Raw genomic sequence first — 14,365 nt, forward strand, 5'->3', positions numbered from 1 at the left:
TCTCCCTCTCCGCAAGGCTCCTCTTTGGGGCGTCGTGTGAAGATTCGGATCTAACACCCAGGTGGACGTAAATTTCCCTTCGGACGGATGGTTCTGCGCGAGCGGCTGGCTTGGCCCCCACCTGCCCAAGCGCGAGTGGCAGCGCGAGAGGACTTGCCCCACTTGTCACCCGCCTGTCACTGCCCCACAAGTGCTGAGGTAGCACAGGACCTAAAAACAAACACGCACGTGTAGAAAACTTAGCGGCTCTCATACCTTGAAAACGGAATAATGCATTTTGTTTAGTTTAGTTGAAGCAAAGAGAGGCCATTGTTATGACAGGTAATTTTATAAATAGCGTTTTACAGATACTAAAATGTGCCGGAGGCAGAAAACCCACGCAGCGGAGCACGTGAAGTATTTAAATTACTTTCTTAAAATGATCTTCGTGTTTTAAATAATAGATGTTTATCTCCCAAGCTAAACCTTAAGTATTCCCATTTTCACTGAAGTAGCATGTTTTTAAAAGGGGAAGTTATACCCACAGTCCGCTGCGCCCGCGTGCAATCAGCAGTGCCAGCGTGGGTCCCGGGGGGGCTCTAACCTGTCATTTCCAAACTGCCTGAGTGCCACCGGGCCCTCCGCACGCCACCGACCCGCCTCAGCTGCACGAGAGACCGTTTCGGCCAAAGACTCATTAGGTCTTGCTGCGTTAGATGTCACAGAACGGAACACCGAGGGGCAAAATTTGCCCCTTAATCAGCCTCTGATGTTACTTTTATGTTTTCTGTTACAAAAACATAGATTCGAGTCCAGCACGGAGTAGGGGTTTCTCATTAAAGCTCACGAAATCGGCCGAGGCCCAAAGGCGCCCTCCCCACAAGGAGGCGAGAACTTCGGTGGCCACGGCTGCTGCCGTCCCGACCCAACGGCGCTCCTCTGGGGACGCTCGTGCGTGCACACAGGAAGAGCTCTTCAGTTCAGAGAGGAGAGGCGTCTCTGCGGGATTAAGCCGCATCAGCAGGAACGGCCTTGAAAGGAGTCGTGTGCGGGTTCTCCGTGCGCGGCTGCAGCGAGGCCCCGGCGAGCAGACGGGCAGGGCAGGGCAGGCGCCCCTCAGCCTCTCTGCCCACGCGCCCACCACACGGCCGTGGCATCTCGCGTCCCTCCGCGGAGGCCCGGGCTCACGTTCCCCGCTCGGCTCAGCCATGCTCCCTGTCTGCGTGCACACGCCTGTCAGACGCGTGTTTAGTCTGTGGGCATCAGGCACCTGTGGATCGGGACGGAAGCGCGATGATTTTACATGAAAAAGCTGCTTTGGTGATGACCACGTCCACAGACGCGTGGGACCCTGTCGAGGCAGAAAAGGATGCATGTGTCCCTGCCGCCGGCCGGCAACGAACCTTCCCAGCCAAGCACAGCGCTCCAGAGTATGTGGGAGAGCCCTGGTGCGAGTGTGTGCGTGTGTGCGTGGGCACGTGACTGTGTGTCTGGGCACACCCTCCTGCACCGAGCGCCTCTGTCTTCAGGACGTCCCACGGGGGGTGGCCAGCGTCTCTCACACGGAAGTTGTGACGTCACGTGGACGGGGCAGCCTGGCCCTCCACGCGCTGGTGGCCTTGACCACGCGGTCTCCTTCCTCCTGGCCCTCAGCATGCTGGCGGGGGGGCGCGTGCACCTCCCGAGCCATCCTCGTTGGAGGACCCTCTTCCGAGAACCCCGAGCTTGCAAGCGCCGTGCTGTAATTAAGTGCAGTGACAGTCACTTAACGAGTCTTCTATCAGCGTGGTTCCGGTCGATGGTTCACTGCTGATTTCAACTACTGTTTGCTCCTCAGGGTTAACAGATGCACAGGGTTGGATCCCGCTTTTAATCTTAAATTTGACGTTCCGAGTGCTTGTGTTGGAGATCCCGGGTCCGTTGAGGGTGACGGCGTCCGCGTCCCTAGAACAGGTCTCGCGACGCCCTGGGTGGGGCTGTTGACCTGCTCCTGACGGACAGCAGCACGTCTGGCGCTCGGCCGTCTGCTCGTTCCCAAGCCGTTGGGCGTCCCAGGGGTGGCACGGCCCGTCAGCCCGCGTGGAGGACGATCCACTTTGCACAGGGACACCTGCGGCCTCCAGCCCGTGAAGCCTTTGCTCAGACCGCTGCCCGAAGCCGGGGAAGCGGCCTCTCTATCTTCTCGTGGCAGCTGACGGGTGTGCACCACGCGCGGGTGCCCCCGATGCCAGGCAGGGCGGTGACGGGTGCAGACAGGAGCGAGCCCTTAGCCCAGGGCCTTTGATCGTCCGATGCTGCCTTGCTGGCCAGCGCCGGGTCCACCGAAGAGTCCGTGAAAATTACAACAGGCAGCCGCCTGCATCGCCCCAGGGGCTGCGGCTGTGCCCGGAGAGCCGCGAAGACCAACGTGAAAGACGCACACATGGTCGGCCGGAGCCAGCATGGGGACTGCGGGAGGTTCTGAAGGCCTCCTTCCCTGCTGGACGCCCCGTCCCCTGTGGAAGCTCTGTCTCCCTCTGGACACCCCATTCCCCGCTGGACGCCCCCTCCCCCTCTGGACATCCCGTTCCCCTGTGGACATCCCATCCCCCCTCTGGACACCCCTCTGGACATCCCATTCCCCTGTGGACATCCCATCCCCTCTGGACACCCCCTCCCCCCTCTGGACGCCCCGTCCCCCTCTGGACGCCCGGGGACACTCCCAGGGACACTCTCCATCTGTTGGTCGGTGTTCGCTGCCTGTGCCTGGTCCCTGAGGGCACCTCTTCTGTCCCTGTCATCAGGGCCTGTGCTGCTGGGCAGGTCCTCGGGGTGGGTGAGGTGACCTCATGGTGGACGCGTCATGGGGCAGAGGTGGAGCCTGGGCAGTGCCGCGGGTGCCCTCAGGCCCGCCCTGCCCACACCCCCTCCGTATGCGCCTTGTCTGCCCTGACCAGGTGCTCTGGCACACTCACCGGGCGTGCGGCTCTCACGTCGTGCCCTGTGGGCGGGACGGCGAGGACGTGTGTCTGTCCTTCCGGGAGCTTCTCGGAGAACCGGCGGCCCCGGGCCCCCTGCACATTTGGAAGGACCGGTGGCATTTCCGTGCACCGGTCACTCGCGTCCACGGACGATAATGTGCAGTCGGGACAGGTTGTTCAAGAAGCAGGACCCCAGCCTGCAGGCTGTGGGGCCTGAATTCCTCGGGAAAGGCCTCGCCCCGGGTGTCCGGTGGCACCAGCCACACACGGTCCTTACAACAGATGCTGGGCGGAGTGTAGATGGTGCTCACAAGCTGCCAGGGAGGAGGGTGCCGGCATGCGGGAGCGACTTAGCACTCAGCACCCAGCATTCCCATCGTCTGTCACAGAGCGGAGGGGGCGGGGGCGCGGAACGGCTTAGCACTCAGCACCCGGCGTTCCCATCGTCTGTCACGGAGCGGAGGGGGCGGGGGCGTGGAACGACTTAGCACTCAGCACCCGGCGTTCCCATCGTCTGTCACGGAGCGGAGGGGGCGGGGGCGTGGAACGACTTAGCACTCAGCACCCGGCGTTCCCATCGTCTGTCACGGAGCGGAGAGGGCGGGGGCGCGGAACGACTTAGCACCGAGCACCTGTTGCACAGTTTCCGTTTGAATCAGCCTTTGCTTATAAAAATCTAACCGGTTCTGAGCAGTCTGCGTGCAGGGTGCTTGACGGGGGACCTTGTTCTGTCGCCAGCTACACGGCTACTTGGAGAACGAGCCGCTCACGCTACAGCTGTTCATCGGGACCGCTGACGACCGCCTGCTGAGACCCCACGCCTTCTACCAGGTGCATCGGATCACGGGCAAGACCGTGTCCACCACCAGTCACGAGGCCATCCTGTCCAACACCAAAGTCCTGGAGATCCCGCTGCTGCCGGAGAACAACATGAGAGCCATGTGAGCTGCGCCCGCGGGGCTGGGGTGCTGGGGGCCGGCTCGGGGGTGTGGCCTGCGTGCCCTTCCCTCCTCTGCATCTCTGCCCTCGGCTTAACACCTGGGCAAACCCCAAACATTTGTGGCGGTGGATTTGCTCCAGGGCGCCGGGCGCCGTGGGCCTTGCGCTTGGACGGTTCGGTCCCCCCCTGTCAGCGTGCCCTTGTGCCTGATTCTCCTCCTGAGCGCGACGCCCGTTCATTCCTGAACACGGCCACCACCGAGGTGCACGGGCCAAGCGGCAAAGTCAGGCCTGCTCGCTAGTTCCGAGGGACTGACCCGTAAACTGAGGACTGACCTCTTGCGGGAGTAGGGCGTCCGTTCACAGCCTCCCGTCCTCCTCCTGCCCGCACGTGGCTCCTAGGGTCTCGCGCAGACGGTGGGCCTCTCGAGGGCAGGGTGGGGCGCCCTGGGCCTTGCCCCAGGGACCAAAAGACGGTCTGACCCTTGTTTCCGGCAGCGTGGACTGCGCCGGGATCCTGAAGCTCAGAAACTCGGACATCGAGCTGCGCAAAGGGGAGACAGACATCGGGAGAAAGAACACCAGGGTGAGGCTGGTCTTCCGGGTCCACATCCCGCAGCCCAACGGCCGGACGCTGTCCCTGCAAGTGGCCTCGAACCCCATCGAGTGCTGTGAGTAGCGGAGCTGGCCCCGTGCCACACGCCCTCCCGTCTGGGACCTCGCACAGACTCTTCCCATCAAGTGTGTCCATGCCGATGTGCAGCCGCTCTGCTCCCCGCCTCTCGTGGGTCGTCCCCCGAGGCCCTGACCTCGCTGGCATTCAGGTTCACGGGCTCCGCCCACCCTGCTCCTCGCACCCGCGGGGATCACAGAGAGGAAAGTTTGTCCTGAACCCCTGAGACGGGTGCTCTCGCCCCATTTGAGCAAATCCCTAGGTTTTCAGAAACCTGAGCGGTGGGGTTGGGGCGTCTGGTCCACTGGGCTGAGCAAACCTGTTTCTCAGCCCTTGTATGACAAGCCCATCTTCCCCGGCAGCTCCTGGCTTTCCCTCGTCTTGTCTTCCAGCCTTGGGCCTGAGTCCTCTGCTCCTGCGGGGGCTCGGCCGCGGCAAGGGGTCAGGGTCCTCCGGCAGATGAGGTCGTTGGTGGATGCCCCACGAACGCCTGTCCTCAGCACGGCTTCTTTCCTGGGCCTGGGGGTGGGTCACCAGGAAGCATTCTGTAGGCCTGCCACACCCACTGGCCGCTGCCGGAACATCACCTTTCCAGGGCCCCTCTTCTCTCACCCGGTCGTGGCTGTCTCAGGACACTTACCCGTGTGCCCGCCCGTCTCAGTGGGGGTGTCTGGGTTTGGTTCCCTCACCTCAGCCCCCGGGGACCCCGTCCCCCTGATGGCTGTCTCATGACCCCTGTGTGGAGCCCCACGGACACCTGTCCCCACGCCTTGGCGTGGCCTGTGGGTTAGCTGCAGGCGGCTCCACGTGTCTGAAGTATGGCCTCCTCTCTCGGGCCCACTGGTTGGGTGAGAATGCATAGTGGCCAGAGAAGTGGCCACTATTTCTGCCCGGAACAGCCTTGGTGCCCCCCCCCCCCCCCCCCCCGCCCCATGTCCTGTGCTTTCCAGACGGCCTGACTCCTCATGCTCAACGCCTTGCTGCCTGGCCTTGTCCCAGCAGACCCCCGCCTCTCTTGTCTGCCACTCTTGGCTGTGACAGGGCCTCCACCACGAGACCCCACCCCTCAGTTCACGCTGGGCCCGCGCCCCCACGGCGCCCAGGGTGGGGTCTCGTGGTGGCACCCAGCTTCCAAAGCCCACACCCCGTTCCCACCATGACAGGGTGTCCCGAGGGGGGGTTCCTTACCCGGGGCGGTGTGTCCTATCCAAGCAGAGGCCGGGGTCACCCTGGGGGGCCGGCACGTTCACCGCACAGAGGCGCGCACTCAGACTGCACGTGTATGCACGCACCACTGAAGTCGCGATCTTCGCGCACACACGAGCTGATGCGCCTTCGCCCCTGTGTGTGCGTCATCACGCGGACCTGCCCTGGAGCAGCAGCCGTGAGGGCGACCAGCTGTCGCGTGCGGTCGCCCTGTGCTCCGAGTGCGTGACGCCCCCCACCAAACCCCGAGGAGCCCGCGGGAAGGGCCCGTTCCTGACCAGCCGGCTGACCCTGGGGCGCCCTCCCGGGGCTGTGGCATGAGGTGGGGCCGGGGCTCCAGCTCATTCCCCCTGTTGTGACCCCGCGCAGCCCAGCGGTCGGCCCAGGAGCTGCCCCTCGTGGAGAAGCAGAGCGCGGCCAGCTGCCCCGTCCTCGGCGGGAAGAAGATGGTCCTGTCCGGCCACAACTTTCTGCAAGACTCCAAGGTCATTTTCGTGGAGAAAGCACCAGGTATCTCCTCTATAACAGACTGTCCGCGTGTTTCCCGCTTTTGCCGCCGGGGTGGGGGGTGGCTCCCAGGGGCAGAGCGGGGCAGCTCTGGGGTCTCCACGCCGCACAGCAGGAGCAGATCACTGAGCTCTGGGTCAAGGCCTGTCCTTAACGTGGCCCACATCAGCGGGTGTGGGGCCGCCCCCTGCTCCCTGGCCGTGGCGGGCCCTTGGCCTGGCCCGGTCACACGTCTGCTTCCTGGCTTTGGGTGGCTGCTGCTCAGGCCGTCTCGGGAGGCGCTGTTCTGCCCTGTGTAGATGATGGCTTCTCGTGTCAGAATCACCGCCTTGGGAGGTGAACATCCTGATGCTCAGTGGCCGCAGTGGCCGTGGGACCCGCACTTGGCTCGGTGGCCTCCCCACACCCCCGTGGCGTCCTTCAGGCCCCAGAGATGCAGAGGCAGGTGCTGCTCTGGGCTCCCAGCCGTGGTGTGGTGTGTGTGTGTGTGTGTGTGTGTGTAGACTGCTGGGTGGCAGGTGTAGTCTTCCGCGTGCAGAGCGGAGCCCAGGTGTGCGGCAGGGTGGATGCAGGTGTGTGCACGCCCGCCCCGCCCCAGGAGAGGCCTCTGGGCGCTCATGAGAGTAAAGCAAGGGGGGGGGGGGGGCAGGTGACAGTGCGTGTGGCCGGTCCCTCCGGAAGCTCTGGGCAGCTGTGGTTTGGAGGCCGGTCCCCACTGAGCTGGCCAGGCAAGTGCCCCCCACGGTGCTGCCACCACTGGGCTGCAGGGGGTCGCGCCCCCGCTCAGAGTTTTCCGGAGAGCACGGCTGCAGGACCCACGCTGATGCCAGAAGCCACAGCGGTGCCCCACGTCCACAATGGGGTCTTGATTTTGCGCAGGAGGCTTAAGTGCCTCCGTCAAAACGGGCCGGCAGGTCCTGTGTGCTCAGCTTGTGCCCGTGTAATCACGCATGTGATTGGAAAATGTTGTGAATTATGGAGAAAATCGGACCAAATGTGGCGATGATGAGGAGAATTTGCATTGCTGGACACTGTTTTTCGGAGGAGGCTAATTTTGAAACGATTTAACCTTTTGAGCTTAAACACACGAACGAGGACGTGGGGGGGGGGGTCGCCAGGCGCTGTGCTGCGACTTGGCCTGAGTCACTCCTTTTCTGGCTGCTGCACGAGTCCACGCGGCTTTCTTCCTCCTTCCTGAACAGTCACCTTGGCGCCACGGCAGGACCTTCGGGTGCCTCCTGGGTGCTCCCCGCCTGGTGGGCACCGTGTGGCTTCTTTGGCGGGGCGGGATTCACCGCCCGGCCGTCCTGATCGGCCCCCGCGTGCGTGTCCACTCCAGGGCCTCGCGTGCCACGTGGAGGCTGGCTGCGTGGGGCCCTCCCCTTCCCCCTCCCGTGGCAGCCGGCGAGACGTGGGTGTGGGTGGTGACGTGGTCACAGCCTGTGGCCACCACCAGCAGGTGTAAACACTGTGCTTTCATGTCCGGACGCTGTCGGTGGCTGCGTGTTCGTATTTAAGAAGACGGTTTGCGTGTTCACACGTGTGTGTGAAAGTCACGTTTTCAAAAGAGAACGTTCTTTCACCTTTGACTCCAGGCACAGGTGGCCCTCGTGCCACTCCTTACGCATCCCGACGCCCTCTGCAGCCGTAACTGGGCTTTTCTTAGTTGATTTTTTGGAGATACTGCTAAAGCCAATTTAAGTTAGGGCTGAGCTGTTCTCTAGGCTTCCGACGAGGTCACTGCCCTGTTGTGCAGTTCAGTCCCTAACCCACGAAGGCCGGAATGTGAGCGGAGAGACCTTGTTGTGGGAGTCCTGAACGCGGGCACTGTTCTCCCAGCCGCTGGGGCGTCTCCGGGGCGCCCCCAGCCCCCGCACCAGCAACCCAGACCTTTCTGAGGGTTTCACGGGGCAGTTCCTGCCTGGAGGGCCAGCCACAGCGGCTACGCCTCCATGAGAGAAGGGTCTCGTGGCACCTGTGGCAAGAGCAGCAGTCAGTGCACGGGAGCCAGGCGTCCCGGTAGGTGGCTCTGGGCCTCCGGTGGGCGTCAGCGGGTCCCTCGGGGCAGCCCAGGCAGGATGAGGGGCTGCAGGGACATCAGGATGTCACACAGGACGTGACAGCACAGAGCTCTGGCCGCGTACGTGATGGTGCTTTCCAGAAGAGCCCTGTAGTTTTGGGGGGGGGGGGGGACCTTTACTGTGTTTTGCAAAAGGCCCCAGGATTAGAAGAGCCTTTCCTTTGAGGACTGGGGTCAGTGGCCGTGGCTCGCACGTGAGACGGCGCTGCTGAGCGTGTGAAAACCTGAATGCACTTACCCAGCGGGGCCGAGAGTCCAGTGCTGGATGGCTGTGTCGAGGGCTTGCCTGCGGACATCGTGGACATCCCCGTGCGGGAGTGAGACACTGACCGGCCCTCCCCCCCATCCCTGGCAGTGAAGATCTCTGGAGCTGCCCTCAGCGGTGTGGATCGAGCATGTATTTGAACACGTGTGTGAATGTTTGAATCAGCCCGGAGGACCCTCACACGTTCCACACGTGTGAAGACATCGCGTGGAATGTGAACTCGCTCTGCTCTGGAGGCAGGGCTGAGGTGCCAAAGCCGAACGTGTCACTGGTTTGGATGTGCCAGATCACGTCCCTGACACCGGGGCTGCAGGTGGCTCCGAGCGGGCTCCTGCCTGTTCCGTGGTGATTCCTGAAAACCGCAAACAGAGCCTGTTTCGGCTTCTTGGCCGCACAGCAGACCTCACCCAGACTTAGAGGCTTCAAGAACAAGCCCTTCCTTTGCTGGCAGTTGTGTGGACTGGACTCAGCCCGTGGCCGCTCCCGTGGCCCCCGTGAGCTGGCAGGTCGGCTGTGTTCTGTCTGCACGGTCTCGGGCCCCACCTGGCGTCCTTAGCTGCTGCCACGCCCACACGTGGGGCCTCTGAGGTGTAAACGTGGAAGCCAGTTCATCGGGCCGCGGTGTGAGCACCCTTCAAGGCTGGATTGCTCCCTCGAAACCTCTTCGTGGGGCGCTCAGACGCCGCCCCCCCCCCCACAAGGCCCCAAGCCCCAGGTGGCTCTGCTGTTCTGTCCCATCAGCGGCTCCTCCTGGGCTGAGCCGCCGGCCAGTGGGTGCTCTGGGAGGCGGCACACGTCCCACACCTGCTCCCGGGTGGGGGATGGGCAGAGGGGCCCTTGATGGGTGCACCCGGTGGACTGGACGGTCCGTGGGGGTGGCAGCGGCCCCCATGCCCCTTCTGGGCCCGTCCGGCAGTGGGCAGGGAAGGCGCTCAGCGGGCGGTGAGCCTGAATCCCCGGGCCCCGCCCCCGGCTGCACCTGCACACGCCCCTTTGTGATCCTCACCAACCTGCTTCTGAACACCCCTAATCCTGGTGCTGTTGTGAACAAAGTCCTTTCGGGGGTCCGGGCTCAAGGTGAAAAGGCTTGTGGGAGGGAGGGGGCTGCGGGGTCAGCACACCTCCCTCCCGCGGGTTGGAGATGTGCCCGTTTGCTCCAGAAGTGGGAAAATGACCACTTTGCCGTAGCGGCTTCTTTGGGTGCATCCTGGGGGCTGAGGATCCCCCTGTGGAGGGGGAAGTGTGGGCCCCTGGCCCGTGGGCTCCCTGAGCTGTCCGTCCTGGGCCTGTGTGTGTGCGCGTGTGGCACGGCTCACTCCTCACCTGTGCCTCCCGGACGCTCTCAGACCATCGGCACAGATGATTTCGTGTTCACGGGCGAGGCTTCAGGCCGTGGCCCAGAGCAGCGGAAACCTCACCTCCCAGCAGAGGGGGTGTGGGGGCCTTAGGTGATGTTTCTTTTTTAAGTATGCACCCGGTCGCAGCACAGGCCTGGACTCCAGCGGCCGGTTTAGGAGTGGTGTGTGCAGGGTGCCTGTGTCAGGGCGTGTGTGAGCAGGTGTGTGTGTCAGCGTGTGTGAGTGAGCAAGTGTACGTTGGGTGTGTGTGTGTGAGGTGTGTGTGCCTGTGTGTGAGCCCATGTGTGTCAGAACGTGTGTGAGTGACCCTGTGTGTGTCAAGGTGTGTGTGTGAGCAAGTGTGTGTGTGTCCGCGTGTGTGAGCGAGCAGGTGTGTGTCAGGGTGTGTGTGAGCAGGTGTGTGTGTCAGTGTGAGTGAGCCCGTGTGTGTCAGGGCATGTGTGTGAGCAGGTGCGTGAGCAGGTGTGTGTGTGTCAGCGTGTGTGAGTGAGCAGATGTGTGTCAGGGTATGTGAGTGAGCAAGTGTGCGTTGGGGTGTGTGTGTGAGGTGTGTGTGACAGTGTGTGTGAGCCCGTGTGTGTCAGAGCATGTGTCAGTGAGCAGGTGTGTGTTTCAGTGTGTGTGAGCCCGTGTGTGTCAGAATGTGAGTGAGCCCATGTGTGTCAGGGCATGTGTGTGAGCAGGTGTGTGTGTGTCAGCGTGTGTGATTGAGCAGGTGTGTGTCAGGGTGCGTGTGTGAGCAGGTGTGTGTGTCAGTGTGTGTGAGCCCGTGTGTGTCAGAACGTGTGTGAGTGAGCCCGTGTGTGTCAGGGCACGTGTGTGAGCAGGTGTGCGTGTGTCAGGGTGTGTGTGAGTTCACATATGTGGTCCGTGGGTGTGGGTGTGAGAGGGGGCCGTGTATATGTGATGAGCCTCCTGTTGTCCCGGGGTGTGGCCGCCCCCCCGCCCCCCAAACCGCACAGCGTGGCAGTGACAGTGTCGGGAGCCCTGGGTGCCCACCGCTGGGCAGAGCCTGCAGGGTCGTGTTCCGCTCCCTCTGGTGGTGGCGGCCACGCCTCCTCCTCTGCCCTGCGCTGTGGCCATGGCTGTGGGGCTTCTGGTCCCACTAGCTTGGTGTGTTGGTTCTGAAGCGTTTCCAGAAATTTCCCAGGTACGGATGCCTCCAGCCGACGATGCGGCTCGCATGCCCGCAGGTCATGACTTGGCGAGAAAAAAAAGGGTCTCCTGGCGTGGACGTGGGAGGGACGGGAGGATGGCCGTCCACACGGACAGGCACTGCCACCTTGCTCCCCTGTGTCAGCGTGCCGAGGGGGTGATGTCAGGCAAGTGTTCTCGGGCAGCCTCTGAGGTGAGAGTCCCGCGGGCCTGGGGGCCCACGCGGGCACCGGCGTCCCTGCACGGCATCACCTGTGACCGTTCCCAGGGCTGGTGGTTCTGGAAGGCGCCTGTCTCTGCTGAGCAGAAGGAAAGCGGCAGACCGGAGGGAGCGCCGTGCCACGAAGGGTTTTTCCTTATGCTGCGGCCTTGGACTTGAACGCTGGCCCCACGGTTACACTGAGACGTTTTTGTTTTTTTTTTAATTTTTTTTTTTTCCAACGTTTATTTATTTTTGGGACAGAGAGAGACAGAGCATGAACGGGGGAGGGGCAGAGAGAGAGGGAGACACAGAATCGGAAACAGGCTCCAGGCTCTGAGCCATCAGCCCAGAGTCCGACGCGGGGCTCGAACTCACGGACCGCGAGATCGTGACCTGGCTGAAGTCGGACGCTTAACTGACTGCGCCACCCAGGCGCCCCACACTGAGACGTTTTGAGTGGTCTCAGGAGGAGCCCAGCCGGAGAGGAAAGTCAGCTGGGAGCAAGGCCGGTGCCACAGGGCAGCCGGTCCCAGACTCACCCTTCTCCTGGCTCAGCTTCCCTCTGCTGATGTCCTGGGAGGCGACCTGATGCCCGTGGGGAGACACAGCTGCAGCCCAGCCCGGCGGGCCTTCCGTTCCCCTGCAGGGCTGTCCTGTGGGGTCCCGCCATGGTCTCTGGGGTCCACACCCCAGGGATAGGGGCGGCCAGTGGAGGCTCGGTGTGACCTCTGTGCCTTCCCCAGTCCTTCCTGGGGCCTGGTGACCCCAGCACTGGAGGACCTGTCTGCAGGCCCCCACGGGGCTCCCCAAGCCAGACCAGAGGCCTTGCGTCCCTGCCGTGAGAAGGTTGTCACCGAAACTTCTTTTCTCTGGGCTGGTGACCAGTCTTTCCCTGAGGTCTGTGCCAAACCACGCCCAGCCCCCCACCTCCGGTTCGGCACCTCGGGGACATCCAGGACGTGGGCACACGTCCCTCTGAAGCGGGGAGGGAGGCACCTGGGGGGGGGTGGCAGCTTCCCACCTCAGTCTTGGTGGGAAGGGGAAGGGCACGGGAGGGGGCGGGTGTCAAGAGTGCGAAGCTGGACGGAGGCCGCCTCGGAGCATGCCGCACGCAGCCCTTGCACGACTTCTGTCTTGCGTTCGCTTTGTTGAGATACAGCTCACAGAGCACAGAGCTCAGCCACTTAAGGTTCAGTGGCTTTTGGTGTGTTCAGAGCCAGGCAGCCATCCTGCTAATTCCAGAAATTTCCCAAAGAGACTTTACCTGTTAGCCTTTGACCCCGTTCTCCCCAGCCTGGCCGATTCAGAGCTGACTTCCGTCCCCGTGGCTCTGCGTGCCCCGGACGCCGCCCTGGAAGGACAGGGCCCTGCTGTGTGTAGCTCCTCGCGCCCACAAAGAGCGCGCATCAGGACTCTGTCCCCTTTAAGGCTGGGTGGCTTCCTGTCTTGTGGATGGATGGCGTGCTTAGCCTCCTGCAGCGGCTGGACTCTGGGGTCGTGCCCACCTCCTGGCTCGTGTGCTCCAGTGACCGCCTGTGCACGCGTGGGCCCCCTTCCTGGGGCACGCACCCAAGAATCCCACGTTCGGCCACGTGAGGAAAGCCCAGGCTGAGCCCCAGGCCGATGGGTGATTTCCTTCTCACTCTGGAGTCTTCTGCAGGAAGCAGAATGGTCGGAGCAGCTCTGGGGGAGCCCCAGGGTGTGAAGCCTGGAGGGGTTTGGGGGGCCTGGGGGGGATGAAGACAAGCTGTGTGGGGACCCTCCCACTGATGGGAACAACCCCGGAGCCCCCCGCCCTGGCCGGCCCCGACTGCTCTGGGGTCAGGGTGCCGTCTCCCCTGTGGCGCCCACGGGAGTGCAGAGGGACCTCCTGTTTGCACCCCGCTCGCTGCCTTTCCTGCCAGCCGGCAGCCCGGGGACAGGGCGCTGCGGTGCTGGTCCGCGCCTGTCTGGGCTGAGCCCGCTCCCAGAGCCGGCAGCCAGGCGCGGAGGGGACCGTGTGCGCGGCCAAGGGCCCCAGGGAACGAGGTCCCGCCACTCAGGCGCGGGGTCCTTCCGACGGGGGCTCCGCGCTGTTTCCGTTCTGGCCGTCGGCTAACGCTGTGACTCGGTCGAAAGCCAGTCACGCGTCTGCGCCTCCTGTGTGCCGGGGACTCGAGTGTGCCTCCGGAAAGCAGCCGCTGCTCCCGCGGAGGCCGGGGACCTCCACGTGTGGCCCCGTCCTCCCCTAGCCGCCCCGGGAGGTGTGTGACTAAGAGCCGTGCTGTGGAAGCCTCGGGGCGGGTGTGGTGGGGAAGCCTTTCCGATGACTCACGCGGCAGGGAGTTCCCTAATGGTTTGGAACATTTTTCCTTCTGGGCTTGCGCACAGTTTCCCCGCTGAGGCCCGCGGAGCTCTTGATAAGGCCGCAGCTCCGAGGCCGTGCGGGGCCCGCCTACCCCGTGCAGGCTGAGGCTGTGCTCAGCCAAGGAGGACGCCCCGAGGCCGGACGGCAAGGCCCCACGCCCCCAGCTCGGGGGGGGGGGGGGGGGGGCGGGGGGGGACCCTGCCCCAGGGAACCTGTCCGTGACGATCAGCCACGCTGAGTGGCCGCGAAGCTGCCATCCTGATACACAAGCGGATGGCCACTCGTTTAGGGCCCTTAGTGGAAACAGAGGGACCACGACGTGCTTGTCCCCATGGGCTGTGATTCAAACAGACACGAAGACTCAGGGAAAACAGGGCCAGAGCCCTGGGCCTTTGAGACCGCTGGTTCCCGCCCTGCGGGGTCTCCAGAAGCCCGGCTTTAACCAGCGTGTCCGGATGGGCCTATACTCTGTTAGTGCGTGACTCTCGGGATCGGTGTCTGGGAAAGCTGACACGCGGCGTGCACGGTGGACCGTGTGGCTCGCCGACCCCGGGCAGCCGCTCTGACGGGGGGACCCTGCCTCTAGGCCGAGGAGGGGCTGGAGGGGCCGGAGGAGGCCTCTGCTGGAGCGCTTTCTTGGCCGGCGGGCCCCACAGAACCTTCCGTCAGTTTTCTTATTCAGATGAGCCTGCAA

At 63.5% G+C, this 14,365-nt stretch overlaps 1 protein-coding gene across 9 annotated transcripts in view; it reads left to right on the plus strand.

Moving 5' to 3' along the window:
* Window positions 1-14,365, plus strand: part of NFATC1 (nuclear factor of activated T cells 1) — a 105,333-nt gene that overhangs the window by 41,237 nt on the left and 49,731 nt on the right. For all 9 annotated transcript variants that reach the window (XR_015242683.1, XM_086683281.1, XM_086683284.1 and 6 more), the window contains exons 4-6: window positions 3,678-3,880; window positions 4,377-4,549; window positions 6,127-6,267. Coding sequence is in view for 8 of the 9 variants with exons in the window: in XM_086683281.1 (XP_086539407.1) it covers window positions 3,678-3,880; window positions 4,377-4,549; window positions 6,127-6,267 (517 nt within the window). In the remaining variant the exon portion in view is untranslated. The remainder of the gene's footprint in view (window positions 1-3,677; window positions 3,881-4,376; window positions 4,550-6,126; window positions 6,268-14,365) is intronic.

The sequence above is a fragment of the Puma concolor genome, chromosome D3 (assembly GCF_028749965.1).
Source record: "Puma concolor isolate L17-30 chromosome D3, mPumCon1.1.hap2, whole genome shotgun sequence".
In the NCBI taxonomy this organism is placed as follows: Eukaryota; Metazoa; Chordata; class Mammalia; order Carnivora; family Felidae; genus Puma; species Puma concolor.